The sequence below is a fragment of the Gallus gallus genome, chromosome 4, assembly GCF_016699485.2.
Source record: "Gallus gallus isolate bGalGal1 chromosome 4, bGalGal1.mat.broiler.GRCg7b, whole genome shotgun sequence".
Classification (NCBI taxonomy): Eukaryota; Metazoa; Chordata; class Aves; order Galliformes; family Phasianidae; genus Gallus; species Gallus gallus.
The window spans coordinates 82,078,647-82,103,743 of record NC_052535.1 but is presented as its reverse complement, the minus strand read 5'-3'; the positions used below and the strand labels follow the sequence as shown (position 1 = coordinate 82,103,743).

General features: G+C 45.9%; 1 protein-coding gene and 1 long non-coding RNA gene across 5 annotated transcripts; both read left to right on the top strand.

Moving 5' to 3' along the window:
• Positions 1 to 1,274: 1,274 nt before the first annotated feature.
• RNF4 (ring finger protein 4) lies at positions 1,275 to 17,296 on the top strand. 4 transcript variants are annotated; one of them, NM_001012889.2, is made up of 8 exons: positions 1,275 to 1,355; positions 6,262 to 6,429; positions 6,943 to 7,063; positions 7,985 to 8,064; positions 9,338 to 9,347; positions 10,644 to 10,809; positions 14,228 to 14,276; positions 14,690 to 17,296. In NM_001012889.2, the coding sequence occupies exons 2-8, from the start codon at positions 6,421 to 6,423 to the stop codon at positions 14,837 to 14,839; spliced, it is 585 nt and encodes a 194-aa protein (NP_001012907.2). In that variant the 5' UTR covers positions 1,275 to 1,355; positions 6,262 to 6,420; the 3' UTR covers positions 14,840 to 17,296. The 4 variants fall into 4 exon arrangements, with proteins under 4 accessions (NP_001012907.2, XP_040554995.1, XP_046796179.1 ...); XM_040699061.2 differs by having other exon boundaries at positions 1,275 to 1,426; XM_046940222.1 differs by lacking the exon at positions 1,275 to 1,355 and adding an exon at positions 1,664 to 2,011.
• A 4,175-nt stretch (positions 17,297 to 21,471) lies between these two features.
• LOC121110588 lies at positions 21,472 to 24,509 on the top strand. The gene is made up of 2 exons (XR_005859208.1): positions 21,472 to 22,666; positions 23,961 to 24,509. It is a non-coding gene; the product is annotated as an uncharacterized LOC121110588 (long non-coding RNA).
• The last annotated feature ends 588 nt before the right edge of the window (positions 24,510 to 25,097 follow it).

Here is a 25,097-nt window from a genome sequence, read left to right as displayed (position 1 = left end):
TGAAGAGAGCGATAGAGAAATTTAAGAAATCTATTATACCATACAATCCTTCCCCCCCTTCAGAATTCTTACTGAACTGTACTCGAGCTGACTTATAACTATTTCCTTCTCCATGTTTTCCCAGCATCCAAATGAAAGGGCCGAGGAATCTCAATAATCTAGCTGTGGATTCTTTACCATTGGAAGTGACAAAGAGCCCTGGCCTTGTTCCTTGAGGACTGATGGATGAATGCATTCTCAGAATTGATGTTTTGAGGAATGTAGAAAATTTTGAGTCTTTGGGGAAACATTCCAATATACTCCTTTTGTCCGTTGCCCACTGATTTTACGATGATGGCAGATCTTGCAAGAGAATATAGAAGATAACACTGAAAATACCACAGTCCCTCATAAAAAACACAGATAACTTGATGCTGGAGGCAGACCCTGTCTGAAGCCACTCTACAGCCACCAGAGCACTTAATAGAATATTGCTCATTCCAAGAATATGCTCTACTGAGACCTAAAGCGATCCAACAGGGAGCTGGCAAAGGCCTGGCAGGACTTCTTAGCTTTAAATTACAAAACCAGCTGCAACGCCATCAGAGCTGAGTGAGCTTTGAAGCAGTACAGCTGCATTCACTGCGCTGCCCCACTGGCACAGATAACCCAAAGCCGGGCTGATTTGCACACGGATAATTGGGAGTCAGCTTGTAAACACAGCGGTGTGAATAATTCATGATTCGTTTATTTAAATGTCTGTGTCTTACAAGAGAGGGTAAGTGGACAAAACTGGTTCTTAAATAGTCTACGCAGACACAAAATGAGAGATCTCTCCTGTCGGGGCATAAGTGGCAGACTCATTCAGTAAGAAAGCTCTTTTAATGCTGTAAATTCCACATTCTAGAATCACGTGGATAAAAGCGAGATTTCTCGTTTCGGTGTAAACGACCAGATCACAAAACCTTACCGTGACCTGAGGGCAAAAGGAGGCCCAGAATAGCTGCGGAAGGGCAGAAGGTCTCAGGTAAGGCTGTGTGCTGCCGTAGCACGGCAGTGAGGCAAAGCCCAAGCGCCTGGCAGGCACTCACACCTGCCGCATACACCAAGTATTGCTTCGTCTGCACAGAATCAGAGACAGAGAGTGCTGTGTTGGCGTGGCAGGCAGAAACCTTGTGCGGGCACCCAGGAGCCCCGCAGCGAACTACAGCTCCAGCAGAGCCCGGGGCCGGAAGCGGGGCGGGGCCACGCGGATCCCCGCCCCCCGGCTGACGTGCGCGGCGGCCATTCCCCGCGCCGCCGAGCGGCGCTGCAGCCAATGGCGGAAGGGCGGGGGCGAGCGCCGTTCTACGCCGTTGCCGGGCCGGCGGCGGAAGGTGAGCGCGGCGGGTCGGGGCTGCGCCGCTGTGCTGGGAGCGGCGCCCGGCTGAGGCGCGCGGGGCGGCAGGTGAAGGCCGGGAGGGGGGGCCGCGCTTTCTCGGGGCGGCTGCCGGCCGCGGTGGGGGCAGGGCGGCCGGGTCCGGGGGGAGGACTGGGCCCCCGTGCCCGGGGCGCGGAGCCGCGGCCGGGCGGGCGTCGCCGTTCTCTGGGGGGTCCGAGGGCGGCCGCGACCCTTTCCCTGGCGGGGAGAGGCACGGCCCTGCCCGCGGCTCGGGAGCTTCTCGCGGCGCCCGCGTACCCCGCTCCCTCCGAGCCGAGCGCGGGGCCTCGGGCCCGGCCTCCCGAGTGCCGCCGGGCGCTGCTGCGGCCCGAGGGCGGGCTGTGGGCCGGCCTGCGCTCTGCGGCGTGACACAGCGCTGCGGGGCGGCTCCTGCCGGCATCCCGCACCGGGCGGGGGGGCCCCGCGTCCGTCCGTACCTCTGCGTCTTCCCGAAAGCGAGCTGCGGCCTCTGAGAAAATCCTGCACCGAGAGCCAGGGGAGCTCGTCTTGTGAGCGGCCCTCGTCGCTTTTTGTTGGCGTTTACAAAATAGGTCAGGCGGCCAAATGGCAGTTCTGGCTGCGCTTCCGTGGCTGTGCCTTTATCGCCTGGCGGTGAGTGTGTGTGTGGTGCCCGGCGTGCAGCTGGGCGGGGGGCTGTGCCTGCTCTGGCTCCGCAGCACCTCATGCCGAGCTCCTGGGCACGGCGCTGCGAGGCCGAGCGTGAGGAAACAGAGCGCGTTCAGTGGCTGCTTTCGGTGAAGTTGGTGTACTGCATCCGGAGAAAAAACAGGGCTGTCTCTAAAGACACCTGAGACACACGGCTGGGGTTTGCGGGACCTCTGGCGCAGCCCTGCCCGAGCAGGGTGTCCAGGCAGCTTTTGGAACGCCACCCTGCCAAAAAGGACCTGAGGGTAACGGTGGGTGGCAAGCTGGATGTGAGCCAGCAATGTGTCCTCGCAGCCCAGAAAGCCAATGAGATCTTGGGCTGCGTTGAAAGAAGCGTGGCCAGCAGAGTGAGGAAGGTGATCCTGCCCCTCTGCTCTGCTCTGCTCTGTGAGGCCCCACCTGGAGTGCTGCATCCACATGTGGAGTCCTCAGTACAGGAGAGACGTGGAGCTGTTGGAGCACATCCAGAGAAGGATCACAAAAGTGGTTCAAGAGATGGAACACCTCTCCCGCAAGGACAGGATGAGAGAGCTGGGGCTGTTCAGCCTGCAGAAGAGAAGGCTCTGGGATGATCTGATAGCAGCCTTTCAGTATCTAAAGGGGAGCTACAGAGAAGGAAGGGATAGGCTCTTTAGCAGTGTCTGTGGTGACAGAACAAGGGGGTAGTGGTTTCAAGCTAGCAGAACAAAGATTTAGATTGGATACAGGCAGGAAGCTTTTTACAGTGAAGGCAGTGAGATGCTGGCACAGATTGCTGGTCAGGCTGAACGGGGGCTCTGAGCACCTGATCAATCTGTAGGTATCCCTGTTCATTGCAAGAGAGTTGGATCAAACAGCCTTGAGAAAATCCCTTCCAACTCAACCAGTTCTGTCATTCTCTTTTCCCCAAGAAGACCCCATGTCTCTGGTCCTTGTGATGGCTCTCCTGTCCCATGCAACACAGCAGTGTTGCCTGGTAGATAGGGGAGGTCTTGGTCTCCAGGTTATGTCTCTGGGCCTGGCCCTGGGCTTCACTGCAGAGAGAACCACAGAGCTTATTTTTTTTTTCTATAGGCTCGAATCTTTGTTACTGTTTCGTGCTGTTAGGAGTGCACTGAGAGGTCCTAAGAGAGGAGGTGAGGAGCCAAATCTGAAGTTGCAACCTGTCCTACTCTGACAAATCCTACCCGTGCCGTTTTGTTTGGGTGATTCTGTGTGAAGCCAGGAGTTGGACTCAGTGATCCTTACGGTCCCTTCCAAGTTGGGGTTTTCTATGATTCTACAGCTGTCACTCATGACCTGTGCGTACCAAGTCTGACATAGTTGCTGTCTTCAAGCACTGCTTTACTGCCTTCTGCGCATCAGTAATGTTTAGAATGTTTATGAAGTCAAGTCTTGTTTGTGTTAGTCAGGCACAGTGAAAATATTTGCTGCTTGCATGTGAGAGGTCAAAACTTTGTTCTCAGAGTCGTGCAAGAAAAGCTTTTCATTCATACTGTATAGAGAATGCAGTTGTCAGGAACGTAATTGAACCATTAAATGAGGACAGCTTGAGCTCAGTGGAAATATTTATTTGATAAAAAAATATTAATGGGGGACTTAAGCCATAGATATACAAGATGCAATGTTACTCTACTCCTACTGTTAACATCCTTTATTTAGATGGATTTTCCTTGTTTTTCTCCAGTATCTGCCTGTCCAGAGAGGCTGGTGGCTGTCGTGCCAAAAACGTCTGTAGGTTGGCTAGAATGAGCCTTGGGCTTCACTGTGAGGACAACAACATTTAAGGTTTGGGAGGGGTGAATGACAGAACGGTAACTGCACGTGGAGCGAGGAAGGGCAAGCAGTTCATTCCAGGAATGCATCATCCTGCAGTGATGCAATACAAGTTCTGTGCCAGTTGGAAGTATTTATGGGCTTGCTAAGTTGATCTGCAACCTTTTTGCATTTAAGAAGAATAGAATCTTGAACTTGATTTAAAAAAAAAAAAATCCTTTTTTTTTTTAATATCCTCATTGTAGAATCTGGAACTGATTATGCTACAAACGTAATAGATGACTTTGTTAATAGCTGCAGCTGGAGTTATTTGATGCTTCTGGTTTGGGGTTGCGCCCCCCAATGCCTGCTTGTGCTGTTGGGTGCTGGGTTAAGCAATGTGTGCTGGAGGAGGAACTCACAGACCTTAGAGGCTGATATGACTATCTGGGCCTGTGAGTGGTCCTGGGGCTTTGAAAGCCTTTAAGTGCTAATTAATGAGCAGGTGCCTAAATGAGCAGGATTTGCAGCTGTTAATTCTGTTCTGATGTAGTGGTAATTTGATATGTGTTGTACGGAAGGAAGTAAGCTTGGCTTCATTTTTCCTCCTCTTCCTTGTGGTTCGGATAGTGACTGCTGGGAGAAGCTTCCTGAGTAAGCCAAGAACCCACTGTAGAAATCTGCAGCCATACAGAAGAGGTTTGTTCTTAGAAGAAAAGAATGTTGCTGGATCAGGAGATGTCTGCCACAGTCCTAACAAGTTCCAGCAGTCTGATTTCCCTCAATAGTGACTCTTGTGGATGCTGGTGGATTTTCCCTGGCTGAGTTGTTGTCATGTTTTACAGCAGTGAGCTCCCTGTGGGTATCCATCCTCAACTTTGTTCTTTAAAGAAGCTCCCAGAGAAGTTCACATTTAAGCCCTTAGCAACTAGAACAGGGCAGGAGCACTGGGGCTTCGTGTAGGCTCTGTATTAACTGTAGATACATCAGATTGCTGTAAGAGACTCCAACAAAAACAGTTCCAGCTGTTGGTAATTTTAAAGCTTGTATGTAGATTAATTCCTTATGATCCTCAGATATAGATGTCGGTATTTCCCAGCTTTTTATTCTCAAAGTAGTTTTCCAGCTCTGTATCAGAGGCGAGCTGAGGAAGTTGTAGCTTGGCTTTCTGCATGAAGCTGGCATACAGAGAGCGTGGTGGCACAGTGAGTTCATGTGCCTCATCTGTTGCTCAGCCCCATTACCTTCCTGCTGCGTGGGGAACAGCATGCTTTGGCAACGTTTCAGTAGCTGGCAGATGAATGTGGTATCTTGGCTTTGAGAGACCGCAGTTTGAAGGAACACAGCAGTGCCAGGGCTGGGTTTAGGGGGCATGCTCTTTATTGACACCCCTCATCCCTCGCCTTGCTTGCCTTCCTTGCTTCACCCCCCTCTTCCCCTTGCCTCCGAAAGCTCCAGAATCAAACCTGTGAGTCATGATCGTGCAGAGCGGGGAAGTTGTACAGCACCTGAAGACTGTGATCTTAGAACAGGGCATCTGCTTTAGTAATACAGATCTTCCCAAGCCTTGGTAAGGCTGAGAGATGGTGGAAAAGCTTCGTTCATTGGGAGGTGAAAAGAAATCTCAAGCTGTAAGCAGTAGGATGAGGCGTGCACACTCCACCCGGATACAGAATGTTATGGAACTGAGGGGGGTTGTGTGGGTGAGCTCTGTGCGCAGGGGGCGTCCTTGGGCTTACTGCTTTGAGTACAGGTGGTAAAGTGTGTGAGAGTCGGCGTCGGTTCCGCAGTGCTCACATGTGTGCCCGTGGTTGTATCCAGAAGCACAAGGAGCTCACTGGGGTGCGGTTGTGCAGACGTGGGCCCGTTCAGTGAGCCACAGTTGGCACCTTTTGAACTCTGGCCCTGAGCCAGAGCAGTGAGCAGAGAGCTCAGCCCTGCAGGGGCTCTTTGGTCTTTGCTGTTGGGACAGAGTAGTGTTTCTTAGAGCGTTTCTACGCAGCGATTTCTGTTCCCTGCTTGCTTTAGGTTCCTTTCGAGCTGCTTAGCTCCCACATGTTTTAATCTGGCCATGGTTTGGAGAAAGGAGAACTGCTTATCTGTAATTTTTGTTCTCTAAGGATGGCTTCTTATGACATGATTCCTGGTTATTGCTGCCCCCACGCAAACATTGCCATCAAATAATGGGTTGTTTTTCCAGATAAAGCTTAATTGGAACTCCTTAGTATCTTTCTGGTTTGTTTTCAGACTGACTGACTCTGGTGTTTAGCTAGGAAACAAGTGAGCCTAAGTGAGGCTTCAGGCCCTGCTCAAGGGGTCTGTAGCTCTGATACTAAACTTGTGGGACTTCCATTCCAGCTCTGGTCAGAAGCTCGTGGCTCAGAAACGGCCTCCTTAAGTTCGGGTGTATTTCAGAGAACAAGAATTACAGATAGGTAATCTTCTCTCTTCTTTTCTTATAGGTTTGGAAGAACGTCATTCTAAGATACTGAGAAATCTGGACTTTTTAACAGTGTACTACCTAAAGAAATATAAGGAATTGAAAATTGTAGCTTCCTTGCATTTAATTTTATGGTATTTGTACCTCTTATTTTTTCTGTAACTCTAGATCAAGAAACGCCATGAGTACAGTAAGTATTTTACTGATCAATGCAAAAGTGATTCTTAAATTCATTGTTTATCATATTTGTATACATCTTTTTAACAGTTTACTGTAAATACGCTCTAGCACTAATTTTCCATTTAGCTTCATATTCTGTGATACTTAAGAATTTCTCATCTCTAGGTGCTAGCAGTGTTTCAGAAACACTTGGAGCACGAGTGAAAACTTTAGGTCAGACTGATCCAAATGATTGGCTGGAAGCTAGCACCTCATGTAATTGTGAGCTCATCTTCGCATGTAGACCCTCAGAATGTGGTGTGGCTTTTTCCTTTGTGACTCAGCTGGTGGGAGACCTGACGTGATGTCTGCTCCTTGATGTGATCAGTTCAGATAGGAGTCACCCATACCACTGTTATATTTGTGCTACAGACTTCTAGCGGTGTGTTTTGTCTACCTTGATACGCAGACCTTGATGTTGCAAAAGTGAGGGCTGCGTTAGTATTACTCCTAAAGAACATGCTAAGGCTTTCTTCTCTCTTAGACTCCAAGAAAGCGCCGTGGAGGATCAGCTAACTCTAGGCAAGCTCAGAAACGAAGCAGACTGATAGCTTCTACCACAGAGATGGCTTCAGAAGGAGAGCCAATAGAACTGGAGGAAAGTGGTAAGTTTTCTTTTCTCCTTTGTAAGAAAACAGGCTGCTCCTGGAGTGCTGGGAATCCACTTATGTGTTTTTTGCCAGTTTCAAGGCCCTTTGAAGGAGAGTGGAAAGCTACTTATTTAAGAAAAGACGTAGTATGGAAGCAGTAAACAACAAGCCTACTGACAGCTGTTTAGGATTGTTACTGGGGTGCAATGCTTTCACTTCCAGAGATAGGTGAATTAGGTAAGAAAGGTGCACACGTACTGCTCACACATCCAGTTATCTAGTCTGATGCACTCCGAGTTACTGCAGCTGCCATTTCAGATAACAGCAAACTAAATTTGGGAACTTGCAAGTTTTTAAAAGATATTTAAAATTGTAATCAGTCCCTTGAGGGGAGGAGCCCTGACCCAGCGTGTTTCACAAAAGGACCAGAGTCTAAAAAGCCTCTTTAACCTTTTACATAGATCATTAAACTGTATTCTGAAATGTTAAGAAAGGATTAGAAGTAACTGTTGGTCTCCAGGTAAATAAATGGCTTGTTCTGGTTTTGCTATGTATTTGGCTTTTGAAAGTTGGATGAGACAAGACTGGAACGCTTACAGCATAGCACTGGAAAAGACTCTTCTATCCTCTTTGATTCATGATTTACAGTGTGATAAACATTCTCCTATATCAGATGAATAATGTGTTGCTGTGTACCTCTCACAAGCCATTGATATGTCAGAAAGTACGTGAGGTCAGTTACTCATGCACTGCAACTTGCAGAAGCTGTTAATACTGTATACAGACTGCTGACAGCAGAGCTTGAGTGAGAAGTTGAGTATGTTACCAAAGAGAAGAGGGATGGGGCAATGTTGAATGATACCTCAGCCTGTTATACAGTGATGGGTAACTTTACTCCTGTCATCTCTGATTTGTGTTCTAACATTTGTTTTTAAGCTGGTGAAGAAGTAGTAGATCTCACATGTGAATCTTCTGATCCTGTAGTAGTTGATCTAACTCACAATGATTCTATTGTGGTAAGTAGTGGCACACTTATCTAAATGCTGTAGTCAAATGAGTTGTGTGTTGTGCTTGCTGCTGATAGAGTCTAAGGATGAGTTCAGAGTTGACTTTTCAATATGCGCATTCGTTTGAAATGTGTCTGACCTACATTAAGAGATCTGTGCAGTACAAGCACATGGATATGCTTGCTGCAGAAGTAAACTTAGTCTTTACAAGACTGGGGCTTGAGTCGTAGCTTACCAGAGCCTTAGCTTTTCAGAAGATGAGCTTCTAAGTTTGTCTTCTGGCATCTAAGTAAGTAGCCTACCTTAAGGGGTTAAAGAGTGGCTCTTATTTAGCATTTCAGAGTTCACATCCAATCCCAGATGGACCTATTAATGTATCTGCATCTATGACTACTACCTGCAGGTAATGAGCACAGTCTAAAGTAGCTTGTTGCTCCCAATCGTGGGGTTATATACCCATCATGGATCATGTAAGTAAACGCCATTAAAGCTGAAGCTGTATAGAATATTTTGAAGAAAAAGGCCGATGATTTAAACAGAAAATCAAAGAAGTGGCAATAAGTCTTCAGCGTGACCAATGTGAAGTGTTCAGACATTTACAAGTTGCCTGACCATGGTAGGAACTAGTTAAACTTCTTACTTAGGAAGTCTTCAAAAATTTGCTTTTTTGTTACTGTTGTTATTAAAGCTTCAGAAGTATTTGATCCAGTCTGCTGGTTTGGGGATGCTGCTGCTGCCTTGCTGAACCAAAAACAAGCAGCAGGAATAACAGGGTTCATTGCTGAGCCTGTACAAGGGGAATGCCACAGTCCTCATAGCATGATTTGCATTGCTCTGGCTTTGGTTCCACTGAATGTAACAGCGGGTGGTTTTCTGTTTATTTTTTAGCAGTTGTTAGTGTAATTTGAAGCATTCGTGGATATCACACCTGAACTTCTATTTTGGAGGGAGAAAGAAATAAAGCTGCCTCCAGCCTCAATCAAGTTAGGGTGCTGAAGCTGGGAAACAGAAAGGAGATTGTTAAGATGGTTCCTAAACTGCTTCTATTTCCTTCCATTAGCAGCAATGAAGGCAAAACCCAAAGTAATAACTTAATAGTTTCAGAGCAATGACTGATTTATTTTAATACTTTGTTAATCAAAATAACATTGTGATATCCTAAAATTCATATCTTGCTTTGTTGTTAGTTGCATAGCTTTTCTGGTACTTGTACATAAAACTTCAGTGCATACTAAAATTGAATTTTTTCTTTTCCCTCCCATGCTGTGTGTATTGGCTCAAGATTGTTGAAGGTGAGTTTCCATTTTACAAGTGATGAAGGAATTGTCCTGAACTTTTTTCTTTTCCAACAAACTTAAACAGCATGAATTGAAACTGCTTTCAGGAAAAGACAAAGAGCAATGCTGTAGTGCCTGGCCAGTGTCTTAGAGAATGGGTTCAATCTATGTTTCATAGTCTCTATGAAAGCTGATGTAAAGTATCTGAAATAAAACACATCGACTGTTCTTAAAATACATTTTTCTTCTCCAATGCAGAAGTTCCACAAGCATGAAGTCATTAGTCCCTTGGGTTAGCATTTGTAGCAGTGGAATATCTACTTTGAACAAGACAGCGTTCAAAGACATTATTAGCCTGTGTTGCACTGAAGGAAATGAAGTAGAAAGATATCAAGGGTCATAATACTTTCATTATGTAGTTTGACACTCCTCAAATATAGTGCTGATCAGTGCTAACAAGTTGGGTATTTTCTAATTCATCTGTGACTGTAATTGTGGACAAGGTATAAAAAAAATTAATCCTTTATACCTTGCAGACCTTACTCTGATTACAATACCTGAGGTGTGTTAATGAATTGTTAGCTGCTTACTTAGAATGTAATCTGTTTGGGGCTCTAAAGGAAGGAAGTGGAAGAAACAGCAAAACAAAAGCCCCACGTGCAATAGAGGTTATAGCTCAGTAATTATGCAAGAACTAACTTTGAATTTTGTGGTTATTTATGTAATTGTAATTAAGGCTCCATGATTGGTGTTAATGATGGAGTTGCAAAGAAATAATTCTTGTATGCAGTTTCTAATGGTGAAAAAGCAAACAGCAGTTCTATAACCTCTGGGTTTTACAGGCTCAGTAATTTTTTTTCCATTCTTGAATGAGCGAGAAACCAAAGCAACTACATGATTTAAATGTGCCACTTAAGCATCTCTTCTGTCACTTGTGAAAAATGACTTAACTTTGTTACCAGAAGAATGTTCTGAGGCATGTGTGTGTTTGTACATATGGTCAGTAATCCCCTGAAGCAGCAACTGGCTGCTGGCAATGATATCAGTGCTCTAAGCAGTTTAGGTAATTGTGGGGGATGGTGCTCCCTTCTAATCTCAAGCATTGTACTGGTCTGAACAAAGTGCTCACTGTTACCAAACCTTTTTGCTCTGCTACCTCACTGCTACTCAGAAACTTGAGTCTTCTCTACCCTTTCTTATTCATTTTAAAGAATCAAATAGATTTTTTTTTTAATCCCTCAAGTTAGTAAAATAGTGTAGAATTCTCTGCGTGTATTTTATGGTATATCTAACTAAATACATAAATTACAGAGAATCAGCAACGGAGGAGAAATCTCAGACTAAGAGGCCAGCGGCAGTCAGACAGCTGTGTGTTAAGTAGTGATGATGAAGATGAAACAAGAGATAATGATGTGTATGTAACAGATAAAGTGTCTCGAGAGCTGGGACCACTGGAGGATGAAACTGCAAGCTCCAAGTATGTATGCCTTATGAGCTAACAAACATTGAGTTTTGCTGTTCTGTACATGCAGGACTAACTCAGATCGTTATGGTCTGGCTTATCTTTGGAATCATAACTTAGTTTCCATTTCAAATCAGTACAGCATAACATTTCGCATAGTGATAAAATGATACTGTTTGCACTTCTTAACTAAAAAGCCAATGCAAGGTGGATGTACAACCTTGTATATAACTTATAAGTTAAAGAGATGATTTGATATCACATCTACTAGACTATGAATGAAATCAGCTTCTTTGTCTGCCCTTGTCATGTGGTCACGAGAAATGTGGTATAAATATCTTTGAAAATATGTTTTTTGGGGGAAAAAAAAAATGCAGATTCTAATAAGGACTGTGATGCTTTTGTTGACAGTAGTGCTGTGTGCTTAGGCCATACCGTCCAGGCTGTATTATCATTAAGTGATTGTCTCTGACAAGGAAATAGATTAAACCAACCTGCAACTGAAGTGCAATGGATAATAGACTAAAGAAAAAAATCTGTTTTTCTTTGCACTATATATATTTCCTTAGCACCTACTACATACTTCAAATATAGTCAAACTTCTGAACTGGCTGAGAGCAGTTACTGAGGAGGGACAGCTGTTCTTATCTCTCTGATGCTCTTATAACTTTGAATAGCGTATCCCCATCTGACCTTATGGCATGAGGTACTGGATCTGAGCCAAGTAAATGGCATTTACAGTGCAGCTGATCTGGGTGCTCTAGTTACGAGGGAGTAAAGGATAAGAAGTTAGAAAAGATGTGCTGATAATTTCCAAGCTGAAGAGCTGTGGTGGGGGATCCTGTTTTGAATTTTAAGTGGTCTGTCATGTTGACGAAGACAACTCAGTGTAATATTGAGGATGTGCTAACTCACCTTCTTTGCATCCCAGTGTCTGCAGGCATTTATATGTGGCCTTAATGCTCACATTTTGTTAATCCTTTCTTTTTTGGGTACCTTCAACCCAGATCCAGCTGTGTGGCCCAGCAGTCCTATGAGTTAAGATGTGTTGTGATTTAAAAACAAACCAATGGAAAAAAAAAAACCAAACTCACAAATGTATGGATGCTGGCAGTAACTCCTTTGTTCTAAAACTCAGAGAAGCATTTTAAGGTGGACTCCATGACAGCCTCTTTGAGCACATTTTGGGAAGCAGCTCATCGTGCTGATCTTACCTCGTTGGTGGGCTTTGAGCCTTGTAGTTTACTAGAGGGCAATATGGGAGAGAACTTGGATACAGAAACATTGGTTTTCAGGTTATTAGGTGTGCTACGTGAAGTTGCTTGTAGCATATGGAAATAGTGCTCTTTGTCACTGAATTTGCAGACTTGTTACTTTGGCCTGGTTTTGGTTAATGTAAAAACGTAATGTTTAGGTGCCTCACGCTCATACTTTTCTGTTAGAGATGGGCCTTCCTGCTCTGTGTATACAAGGATAAGGCAACTCAGTGCTGTCACTTTCATCACTGACTTGAAGTGAGGTTATAGTTTCACACTGTAAATGGCTCTGTAGCAGACTACAGAGTTGAGTTAGTCTTGCTCATGTGAAGGTTATCATCAGTTGTAATTAATTATTGAGTTGGTATTATAGCGTCTGCTTAAAGAATTCGACTAGTAAAAAATGGAGAAATTAATAGAATTTAATTATGTATGTGAAACTAGGGATAGGCTTCAGTATTACTTGCTGCTCGAATTTAAGATTATGCCATGAAGGATATCTCGTGCTTTTAATCCTTGTTGTCATTAATGAATTAAATCAACTGTTGCTTAACACAGGAGATGACAGAATTGCAGGGGGGTTGGAAGGGGCTTCTAGAGATGATGTAGCCCAACCCCCTGCTGAAGCAGGCTCCCTGCAGTAGCACAGATCAGTGTCCAGAGAGGTCTTGAATATCTCCGGAGGAGACTCCACAACCCCTCTGCACAACCTGTTCCAGTGCTCTGTCACCATCACTGTTAAAGACATTTTTCTGCATGCGCAGTAAAGCCAGGAGTTTATGGTATAGAGTTACTAAAGCTGCTTACTGTGATCAGTTAATGTGAAGATTAACCTGTCAATGGAAGTGGCAGGAAGCTCTTACTCTTTCTGGTAGAAAACAATCAGCACACAGAGATGACACATTCCCTTATGCAGGCTTGTTTGGTGTGTGGTGCTTGCAGTACTGCTGTCCTGGCAAGCAAAGGCAGGAGGAGGTACGTCTGTGAGCTCAGCTTAGAAACAGCTGCCAAGCTGGTCTTCTGAACTAAGGGGTTTTGGGGAATATCTCCTGTTAGTACGTGTTGCTACCCAGACCTACGTGCTGCAAGAACTGAACAGCATTTCCCAAGGTAGCAGTATCATGAGGGCTTTCCCTTGCCCAAGAACCCTGAACGTAATGTGGTGTAGTATGTGATGGTGGAGTTGCTGTGACTGTGTAGAGCTCTTAGTCCAGTTTTGGCCATGAATTGATAAAACTTGCAATCAGTAGTTGTGATATTGAAGTCATTTACTTGCAAAGTGGTCTCTAAATTTTGCCTCTTAAGTGTGTACCTCTAAAATTCTATACTAAATACAGTATTTGGATTACATAAAAAAGCCCTCCTTGTTGGTAAGGGTAAATGAATGAAGACAAAACATTGCAAAAGTTCTTACCTGTTAAGTTTATTTTCTGGTTGCAGCAGAAGCAGCTTCTGTAAGGTTGTGACTCTGATTACTATGCTAAGACTGTAGGCCTAAAATATACTGCTACACCTAAAATAGAACTGCTTTTCTAGAAGACATCTCATTCTAAAAAAACAAAGAGAACTCCCACGCATAGAAAAAAACCACAACAAAATCAACAATGAAAGCACTGTAAGTCTTTGTTCTTCGTGAAATCATTAACTGGTGTATCTTGCACAGTGAATTAAGAGACATGGAAACAGTTGCAGGATATAAAAGAGAGCCAGTCTGAAAATATGCCCTATATAATCCTTCATTTTATAAGGAAGGAGTTCGTGGTACGTATATGTTACTGAGGTGGGACATTGCTTAGTTAGGATATAGGATGTGTTAATTTGTCAGCCTCTTTCATTTCTGGAGTGAATAGTTAATAAAGGACAGCTACATGGTCTTGTAACAAAACTGATGTGATGTCTTGAGGATGAATGTTGCTGTATGTGTACTGCACAGTGTGTAGGCTGCTGTGGGATGAAGGAAAACCAAGAAGCTGTTCCCCTTTGGTGACAGAGCCCCAAACTGCTCACTGAATGCAACAAATTGACGTACTTAAAGACATGCAGGGATCTTCAGGTGAAATGTGTCATGGCTCGTCAGTGCAGTCAGATGATGATGTGACACTTTATGTTTCAGTAACTCTCAGTGTACCATGAAATTGATGGATGTATGTTTTGTTTTTTTTTCCCTTTACCACAAGGCCTTCTGGTACTGTTAGCTGTCCAATTTGTATGGATGGTTACTCGGAGGTAAGGATCCATGCTGTCATTTGTTTTTCTTGTTGTTTTCTTCTCAGTGGGAGGGAGAATGGGAAAGAGGGTGAACTGCACAATTCCATTAGGACGTATGGGACGGTACAGACAGCCAGCTTGAAGTGCAGGCTTGGGTTCTAAGGTAAAACTAGGTAGTAGTATATGCAGAGGGAGAAATAGGTGATGAGAAGACACTGAGAGTTAGGTTTGTTATTACAGCAGTAATGTACTGATTGTGGGTACCAAAGTGGTGTTTGGTGCTGGTAGACCAGCAGAGCTGAATTCCTTGTTGGCCTGCTGTAGGTATCCTGCTTGAACAGGATCTAACAGGTTGCACTCGGTGATCTCTAGAGGTCCCTTCCAAGCCCTGCAGCTCTGTGAAACTCCTGTTGTGGTTTCTTTTCTTCCAGATTGTGCAAAGTGGACGACTTATTGTGTCAACCAAATGCGGCCACGTCTTCTGTAGTCAGTGCCTCCGCGACTCCCTTAGGAACGCCAACTCCTGCCCAACTTGTAGGAAAAAACTCACTCATAGACAATACCATCCGATTTATATATGAGTACTTACATTTCTCAGGACAGATTCAACTGGATTTTGGGGAAAAATGTCATGTTTTCAATGCTCTGAAGATTTGAGGAGCAGCAGGTTGTGCACACGTCCAAATAAAACTGATTTTTTTGAGAATAACTCGAGGAAATAACTTTCCTTCTACTTTTTTAATGCGTGAATAAGAGGGGTCTGAATATTTTGTTATTTCTTATTCTTGAAATTGTTCCCACCATTGCGTACAGATATGAAATAGTTACCTTTCACAATACAGGTGAACAACTTGCCGTTTCATTACGCTTTTATTTTTATCCTAAAACGTGCTCACTGTGTATTGCTTTCTGCTAAATCATCTTTGCCCAAGTAGAAGTTCTGTAGCAGTGGATCATTTCATCGTTAACTAAATTGACATCCGGGGCAACGCAATGAATTAACCTGCTGTTAACCAGCAGTCAGATGGGTTTTTTTTATTAAGCAGACAGCTTGAACGTGTAGATGTCTTCATGGACTCCATGAGCTCTGAAATGCATAGCCCAATTTGCAGCATGTACAATGTGAGAGTTCCTGTATTTGAATCACAGCACTGAATTTGTTTTCTACTTTCTAACGTGATGAGATGGTCTCTTGGGTTTACTGCAGTTCTGCAGAGCTCTGTCTCCTTGTGACTGAGGAGAAGGTAGTATTCTCTAGGCTTGCTAGTGATGAATGAGAAGCAAACTGTATGCTTTGCTCTTGTCAGCTGAATACCAAACTACCCAGGCAGATCTTCTTACTGTATCAAGTGTACTCAATGCAATGCTTCAAATTCAGTGCGTTCACTTCATTGCTCTCTTCAGTGGCTATACTGACACACCTGACTGGTTTTAGCCTGATGCATAGGATTAACATTTAAATAATCGTAATGCTACAAATTGAGAGGGACAAGGAACTTCATTTAATCTCTTTGCTCTAAAGGCTATGCATCCTTCTTTGTGTGCATGACACGAAGAGACATCAGGTACCTGTCCTGGGAGAGAGCTCTTCTGTTTGAACAAGGCAGAAATGCACAGGTTTAGGCACTGTTGTCTGGTCGCTTTCTTTTTTCCAGAACAGAGTTAAAAATGTCTACTTTAAACCAACTGAAATCTGCAGGCTGATGTGAAATTCCAGATGAGCTGATGGAAATGGGATAATAACCGAGGTGATTAAAATTGGTATTTTATGGTCCACGTATGCTGTAGCTGCTTCTATGAAGGCTGAAATTCGGTATGTAAATTAAATCCAAAATGAGGCTGTCGGGTACCCTTTGGAAAGTTGTTGATTATGAAAAACCTTAGAAGTAGCATTCTGGGCTCTGGGCACAGTGTGACTATAGGATGCGTTCAGTTAGCAGTGGATCTGTTGCTTCTTTGCTGACTTGTCCTAGGGATCGGTATGAAGCCTTCAATTAAGGCAGCTCTTTTAATTAGCCGTCTCAAGTTCTCGATTGAAGATTGCATCCCAAGAGCCAAGTTTCTTATTAGGATGTTGGGGGGCGTTCCTGGGTGTAATAAAGCATCCCAAACTGTTGAGTAAAGGCCAGCTGCGGAACAGCAATACCTTCCCCAGCATGTTTTGGGGAAGCTTGGGTTTGGTGCTATTACCAGCAAAACGCGGGTCCTGCACTGTGGCAATACTGTAACTACCAAGAAGTTGCACATCTCGTTCCTGTGCACCCCGATGGCAACATGAACTCGTAAGTGAAGGAATACAGCAGTCTTAGGGTAGCACAGCGGCAGCGAAGGCTGGAAGTTCTGTTCCAAAAAAAGATGAAATGATGAATCAGTCCTAAAGGTGACGTAAAACATGAATGAAGAGGAGAAGCAGCCCAGCATTAAACTGTGAAAATATTTAAAGGCCGTGAAGGGGGAAGAACTTCAGGCCAGCTTTCCCTGAGTGGCTGCTGTGTCAGAAGGATGGTGATGAGAGGGTTTAATGGGTTACCTCCAGATGAGGCTGTGTCACACCCATGCAGCTGCCATAGTTACTAGCTATAGCCTGACACGACTTTGCACAACTCCCTCCGTGTAAATACCACTTTATAGTTTGTGCTTCGGTAGCCCTGATTGGAATCTAGATACCCAAACTATAAAATATTTAACAGAAAGGTTTTTTTAGCTTTTGTGTACCCTGTGAAGTGCCACAGATCTGTGCATCTTAAACTTTAAGTTCTCAGTATGTGGACAAATGCTAACTTGCATTTTCCTGTTTTTGTTAAAAAGGAAAAGGAAACCCCGATATCGTTGCGTTCCGGTGATGTTTCACATTGGCAAGAGCTGATAGATAATATAAAGACTTTTTCCATTCTGTAAATGTATGTCTCGTTGTATATAGTTCAATTTTTCCTGTATTTAATTGTATCCATGTCTGTATGTCACATCTATGTTGGACTCTGCTGGTAAGCAAACAGCTCTTTCAACAGGTGGAAATAAAAGATAATTTGCTCAGTTAAGTATTCTTCCTTTTAATCGCTGGTGACACTTCCAAGGGTTCCAAAAGCCCACCGCGTGCTGAGGCTGCTGCTGAGTGTTGGCAGAGCTCCTGGTGCTGCTCGTGAGTGCCACGGCTGTGTGCTGTGTGAGACGGGCTGGGAGGGCAGCAGGGAGCAGTTGCTGTCATTTCATTTATGCTCCAGACGAGCCAGAAGGATGCTATTGCCTTGCAGTGCTTTCCTCGCGCCTCTGATTTGCCCGCCTTATCCTTTCAAAGTGAAGCTCCTGCACTGTTAGGAGAGGGGAAGCATTTCTGTTCAGGCTGCCCAGCCGTGTCTGTGTGAGCTGTTTATAGTTGGCTAATATCCCATCCCTATACAAACGTACCGCATCAAAGGTCCACTTGTAAGCTTCTTTATTGCATTGGTCTGAAAGCCAGTGGGTCGGGATGGACCTGATGCATTATTCTGAGTTATGCTGCTGCTGATAAAACTCCTGATGTGTGTGTGTGTGTTTTCTGCTGACCTTTGTTGCTGTGACCGACGATCCAACACAATTTCCCTAAATTGTTTATGAATAGGGAAAAGGATCATAGCTTCTAATTCAGCTGTCAGTGTTTCAGATGTGGGTCGAGCATACCTTTGTGCCTACCTACTGCTCTCTGCTGTGCAGGCAGATGCATTTTAAAACAGCCCAGGGTAAAGGTTTGGCCATTCATTGGGCAAGGCTCTTTAAAAGCTTCGTTTCTAATCTGCCAATGGGTGTAATGGAGGGGTATCGCGTAAGTCTGCCAGCATCGAAGAAAATGCCTTCTGTGCCCTGCAGTGTGTTGGGGGATCGGGGCCGCCGGGCAGGGGCTGCAGAGCACTGATGAGAGGAGTGCTTGCTGAGGCCTGGCTTCACACCGCTTCTGGCTGAAGTACATTTGAGGGGCTTCTGTAAGGGTGAGGGCTCTGCCGGTGGCTGCAGCTCATCAGCTTTACCATCTTTTCACGTTTGCCTTCTCCAGCCACTCACGCTCAGTGCTGCTGCCACGCTGCCCAGTGGGGCCTCTCTGGCTCTGTTGCTGTTCCATCTCCATTAGGATGCCTGAGACAGCCCGTTTCAAAGTGATTTTGAAAGCAAACGCTTCGTATCTCTACATTTATGCTCTCCTATAAACTGATTTTATAGCGAACATTATTTCTGCCACCTGGCTGAATGTCACGCTGCCACGTAACCTTCTTGCTCGTACCTCCGTGCATGCACGTCTGCAGCCTCAGCCATCCGCAGTGTCCTTCTGCACACCCACATCTCTGAGGGCGCCTTTGGGTGTTGTGCTGCTGCTGTGGCTGCCCCGTTTCACCTCAGTGTTGATGCTGAGGACTGCAGTTCACCAAACCAGGATGCAGTGTGGGGCACAAGCAGAGAAAACAGTGCTTCAGCTTAGGTCCAAAGCTTGGGATGTAGGCTGAGCTCTTCCTTGCGCTTTGTTGGTGCCCTTTCCTCCCAGTAAGCACAAGGCAGTGCGTCCCTTATGTGTGTGCTGTGGTTCTTCTCCAGCCCTTAACAGCCTTAGGGACACCAAGAGAAGAGCAATGGGGACGGCTGGGGATCCCAGTGGTGCATAGGGAGGAGCGCTGTGGGTTCTACTCCAAATGATCTCAGTGCCAACGGAGAGATTAACGGGCGGTGCTGAGACGGCGCTGTCTCACAGATCTCCCCCTAATGGCTCCAGGTGGGCAGAAATCTTTTCTTTCTATAGCTATAAAGGAGCTGAAACTCTGCTAGAGGAAAATAATGGGTATTAATTTGGGGAAGAGTGGTGGTTTGGATGGAAATAAAATTGCTGTGCTTGACAACACGCTGGAGTAATAAGGTAAAGAAGTGAATTACTTAAAGCATTGCTGCAGGGGAGGGCTGTGAGGTGGGGTGAAGCGTGCCGTCATCTGTTTAGCGACTGATAATGCAAACTGCAGAAAGAAAGAGAAGAGGAGAGGGAAATAAATTAACTTTTGAAAACGCTGTTGAGGTTATGGGGAGGCAATGGTTTTCCTGACATCTGCTGAAAGAATGTGGTTGTTAATCCCACAGCCCTGGAGGGGCGCCAGGTCAGTAGGTGCCAATAGGGCATGGGGTGGGTCAGGGATTGGGAGCTCAAGGCTGAGCTTCGTGAGATGGAGAGCGGCGGTGGATGGACTGCACATCTGGATAGGAGGACTCCAGCAGTGCCCTCCACTTCGTTAATTTTACATGGAAATCCAATCAGCTTCACATCGCTGTACAGCAGACTGATGTATCATTGCAGGTCTGGGTATGATTAATTAAAAAGAAACGTGGCTCCTGGAAGCTGCGTCACATATCTGCCCTCATCTGCCTGTTCCAAGCCCCGTATGTGCTTTGAGGAATTATAAGTCAATAAGAGTGAGCGTGTTGCAGAATTTCGGCGTGCTGGAGGCAGACTAAAGGGCTGTGACGTTCATGAGCAGATGTAAACATCAGGAGAGACTAATTCTGAAACGGCGTTGGCGTTCCCTGCTGCTCCCTGCACCGTTAGAGCTGATGGATAAGTGCATAACCTGCCAGCATACACCACGTGCTGCTGGACTGATGCTGTCCCCTAATGCAGATGCATATTGTGCCCTCTGGATGTACCGTGGTGCTATTGGAAACTCCAGCCCACATAGCAAAGACGACACGTGCCAATGGGCCAATGACTGCTCTCTGGCTGCCCGTGCTGTATTGCAGCTCATTATCTCCCAGTGTTTAATTTGATTGTGGACTCCAGGAGGCTGGGCAAAACTTCCCTGGGAAGAGGAGACCTACAAACTGAGCGTGGGGCTGCTGTTGTTAATTCTCCTTTACAACGTCTGGCATCAGTTGCTGGAGGCACGTGGCACAGGTGGACTCTTACTGGAGATGCTAACGTGATGCCAGCAAGAAATGTGGGCTGTATCCAAGCATGTGCAGGATACACTTATGTTTTCCCCACAGTCTGATCAGAAGGAAAACCAAAAGGGGACAGACATCTTCCTGGGTGAGCTTCTGTTTGTTTTCATAGGGAGCCGACTGAAATGTATCTATTAAGCAATCATCCATTGCCTTCAAAACCACAGGGCGTTGTGAAACTCTGAGCTCAAGGAGGTCAGTAGGAAGACTCCAGCGAGGCTGAACCAAAATAAATGTGGTTTTGGTTCGCGGCAAACCTCTGGAGAAGAAATGGCAGAAAGATGTTATTCCCAAAGAATTTCTCTGGGATCTGAGGAGGTCGTGGGGCGGTGAGGGGCCGTGTGCTGCATGGGAAGGAGCGCACACCTCGATCCACACAGCGCCTTCCTCCCGTAACCTCAGCCTCAGTGGGAGGCACCAACTGCATTTGTATCCATTGCGTTAGAGGACAGTGCTAAATGAGGATTAAATGATTAATTTTGTTGTTTACAATGGAGTCGCAGTGCTTATTCCCAGGTGCAGAGGCTCGAGCTGCATTAGAAAGCACTCACATCTCACAAAATAAATGCCCTAATTTGTCTTTTTTTCTTGCTGGTCTTTAAGAGGTAATTACAAACAGATCTCTTCTTTCTGCTTCTCCCTGTCTCCTTGCAAACAATGGCCCGTCCAAGGGCATCTCCTGGCTACAGCTGCTGCTACCTGCAAGGGAATACGCGGCAGCCTTCACCCCAGGATCACCTTGGAAACGGCTGAGCAGCTCTCTGCGGTGTCCAGAGGAGAGGTGGGTGTTGTGCAGGGCAAGGAGAAGGGCACTGCTCCAGAGCACTCTGCTTTGCCACGACACCCAGGTGCAGGCATCCTGGCTCGGGCTGATTCCTCACATCCAACCTTGACTCCTCAGCCCTGGGTATGGTGGGGTGAGTATTTCCTGCACGTTCTGGGTCTGGGAAATGGGTTCAAGTCTTGTACTGATAGCACAGATGGAGGTTTCCAAGCTCTCTGCACTGCAGCCCTTGGCGTCTCATTTGTTATCACAAGTAGTTCTGGCACTGTGTCACAGAGGGAATTCGCTGCTATTGCAGCCAGGAAACTGGCCTCACCAGCCTGGGGTGAGTCATAGAATCATAGAAAATCATAGAATCATACAATTGGGTTGGAAGGGACCTCAAGGATCATGAAGCTCCAACCTCCCTGCTGCAGGCAGGGCCACCAACCTCCATATCTAATACTAGCCCAGGCTGCCCAGGGCCCCATCCAACCTGGCCTTGAACACTTCCAGGGATGGGGCATCCACAACCTCTCTGGGCAGCCTGTGCCAGCACCTCACCACTCATAGTAAAGAACTTCTCCCTGATATCCAACCTAAATCTTCACTCCCTCATCTTAAAACCATTTCCCCTTGTCCTGTCATTACCTACCCTTGTAAAGAGCTGACTGCCCTCCTGTTTATAGGCTCCCTTCAGGTACTGGAAGGCTGCAATGAGGTCATCCCGCAGCCTTCTCTTCTCCAGGCTGAACAAGCCCGGCTCCCTCAGCCTGTCTTTGTAGGGGAGGTGCTGCAGCCCTCTGATCATCTTTGTGGCCCTCCTCTGGACCCTCTCCAACAGCTCTCTGTCTTTCTTGTATTGGGGGCCCAGACCTGGACACAGTACTCGAGAGTGGGCCTCACGAGGACAAAGTAGAGAGGGAGGCAATGTGTATGCTCTGCCTCTCGTGGAGAGGGCTTAGGTATTAATGATGCAGCAGAAAGGAATCAGAATCCTAGGACTGTTTGAGTTGAATCCTTTAAAGGTCATCTGCTTCAATTCCTCTGCAACAAACAGGGAAACCCACAGCTCCGTGAGGTGCTCAGAGCCCCATCCATCATCACCTTCAGTGTCTCCAGGGCAACCACCTCTCTGGGCAACCTGTGCCAGCACTTCACCACCCTTAGCATAAAAAGCTTCTTCCATATATCCAATCTAAATTTCCCCTCTTTTAGTTTGAAACAATTTCTCTTTGTCCTCTCACAACAGACCCTGCTAAAGAGTCTGTCCTCTTCTGTCTTATACCCCCCTTTAGATACTGGAAGACTCTTACCCAGCCACAGGCGTAGCATTTGTTTTGCTAAGAACTGAGGGGATGCCCCTCGTTTTGTCTGTTCACTGGGGAATTATTCAAGAGCTGTGTGCTATTGATGTGGCCTTGAGGAGCGTTGGGAAGGGATTGCATGCGATAACCAGAATGAAGTGAAAAGCGTTAATTAGTGTAATTATTTGGTGGAGCAGAACTCTTTTGTCAGAACGAGCTGAGTTCATTGGGAAGATAACCCCGTTTGTATTGTTTTGTTTTTATTTACAGGATCAGAGGCGGGCACTGAGCTCCAGGAACATCCCTGCTGCTGTGAGGCCAACCTCCCCCACTGCGATGTCCACGGGGAAATAAGAGCAAACAGGCATTGGCGTTGCTGTAGTGACTCTGAGGTTGGACTTGTGGGAAAGGAAAAGGTTACAGGAATCGGGGTGCACCCAAAGTGTTCATTTTTTAAGAAAACCCCTCAATTGGTACTATCTAAAAAAAAAAAAAGAAGCTTTCTTTGCTTGCGCAGAGAGGCGTGGATGACCTCATGAGTTGTGTGGGGTATTTGGAGACCACTCCTGTGCTGAACTGTAGGACACGGGACCCACGAAGGTGCACTGCCCTTGCACATGGGCCTCATGATGTAAAAGAAGGAGTAGGTCAAAAATCTGACGTATTTCTCCTCCCTTTTGCCTTTTGCCACTACTCTCCTAACCAAACTTGTGCTTTCAACTCACGTCCTCCTGGCTTTGCCCCTTCTTCCTTCTTCAGATTGCTGAGCTTCTTCATGGGATACAGCAAGTAACCAGACCCTGCCCTGGCCCGTGGCTGAACCCAAGTACACTCACATTTCCCCACAAAACCCCCTGTGATCTCCACAGCTGGCAGCCATCTGACACCGGGTCCTCAGCACCACTGACTGCAGTGCCCTCAGGAATGCCCGTCTCAGATCTCCTCCACTTTCCCTCTTCCTTCTGCTCTTACCAATAATTATGGCTCATGCTTAGGGTGAAGTCAAACAGTGGTGTCTCCCTGAGTTATAGACAGGCAGTGACCAACTGATGCCCCATCCCTGGAGGTGCTCAGGGCCGGGTTGGATGGGCCCTGGGCAGCCTGATGTGGTGGGAGGCAGCCAGCCCAGGGCAGGGGGTGGGACTGGGTGGGCTGTGAGGTCCTTCCAACCCAAACCATTCTGTGATTCCATTGGGTGGGAGGTACTGCAGCTCCATTGGCTCACTGCGACAGCCTTTGAATTGCAGCATCTCAGCCTGCAACGGGAAGCTGTACAGTAATTGGTGCCAACCTTGTGTAAGGCTTTAACAGTAAAATCACTATGGGTTGGTAACTGCTAGAACTCGAGCATTTATTAAACTGCTATGAGGCACTGTTTGAGTATTTTACTGCCACTTAAAGAAAAAAAGGAAGCTCTTAAACTGATTTAATAAATGCTTGAAGGATGATGCTTCAGCAAACCATCACAAATGCTGTCACAAGGCAGTGGGAATAGATCTGCTTGCTGCAGGGATGCTGAGCCATCTTCACTCATGATAACAACACAACAAGTGTAGCTTTTAAAGTGCTGTCAATATTAGATAACACTTCTTAAGTTGTTTTACAGAGATTTGATTTGTGCTTCATTTATTTTCCACCATATAATCCCTCTGACTTCTTACATGATGCTACTGCTATGTTTTGCAGGAGAGAACCATCGCTTAGTTTGGCTAAGGCAGCTTTTTGACAGACCAACCTGCTCCGTGGATAATGAGCCTTTCCAGTCGTCCATGATTTATTGTGAAAACAAAACACTGGATAAAGTGCTGGGCAGACTGAGAAGGAAGACTTGCAGAGTGTTTGTACTTCCATGGTGCACAAGGGAACCTGAGGCCGAGGAGGTGAAATAAATGCCCAGAGTCAGCTGGGCAATGGGCAGAAGAGGACACCCAGGCCCTGTATGCCCCGAACTGGAGAGGTAGCAGCGAGTGCTGTCAGATGGATAACCTGAATTAGGCTGATTTCTAAAGGATCCTTTCACCAAAAGTCTTCTGTCAGAAGCAGACGTCAGGCAGCCCCCCCCGCCAGCTTCCTAAGCTTTCACACTGCCAGAGAGGAATTGCTCTCTTTGACAAAGCTTTCAAATCCAGTCAGGCTGAATCTGCTTTCCCTTCTGGATTTCAGTTATTAACCATTCTTTTTATCTCTGGTGCATCCAACCACCATATGTTCTTAAATAAAGCCACTTTCCCCTTCTTCCTTTTGTGCTCTGAGGCAAATAGAATTGCTGGAAATGGAGACATGCAGAAGGGTGCCCCTCCTTTGGCAAGTGCAGGATTTCCAGGTAAACCTTCAGTGCAGTTTTGCTGAAGCGCATCATGTACTGCAGAGTGCTTTTATATACCATTTACTTGCAGGCATGTAATGAAATATCCTTTCTTTGTCCCAGCCTGGTTCCAATTCTGTCACAGAGAAATAAAAGAATTCTGATCATACACCCATCTCTTATCTGGCACAACAGCAAGGTCGTATTTTTAATTTTGAATGGGATGAGTAGAAGTGCTTGATTAGCCAAAAGGGAGAGCTGTTATATGGCCTGGAGAAGCTGAAATGGGATGGAACACTCTTACAGCGTGAAATAAGCATTTATAAAGCTATCATAACCAAACACAGCTCCCGTCTGCCTCCTTCAGCTTCGGCTGGCAAGGACTGGCTGCCATAATGGGGATGTTTTAAAGGTGGGAAGAAAAAGATCTCATTTTTCATTTCCCCCTGGCTCAGGTACCAATGAACCACCACAGAACGGGCTGCTCAGAGAGGTCGTGGAGTCTCCTTCTCTGGAGA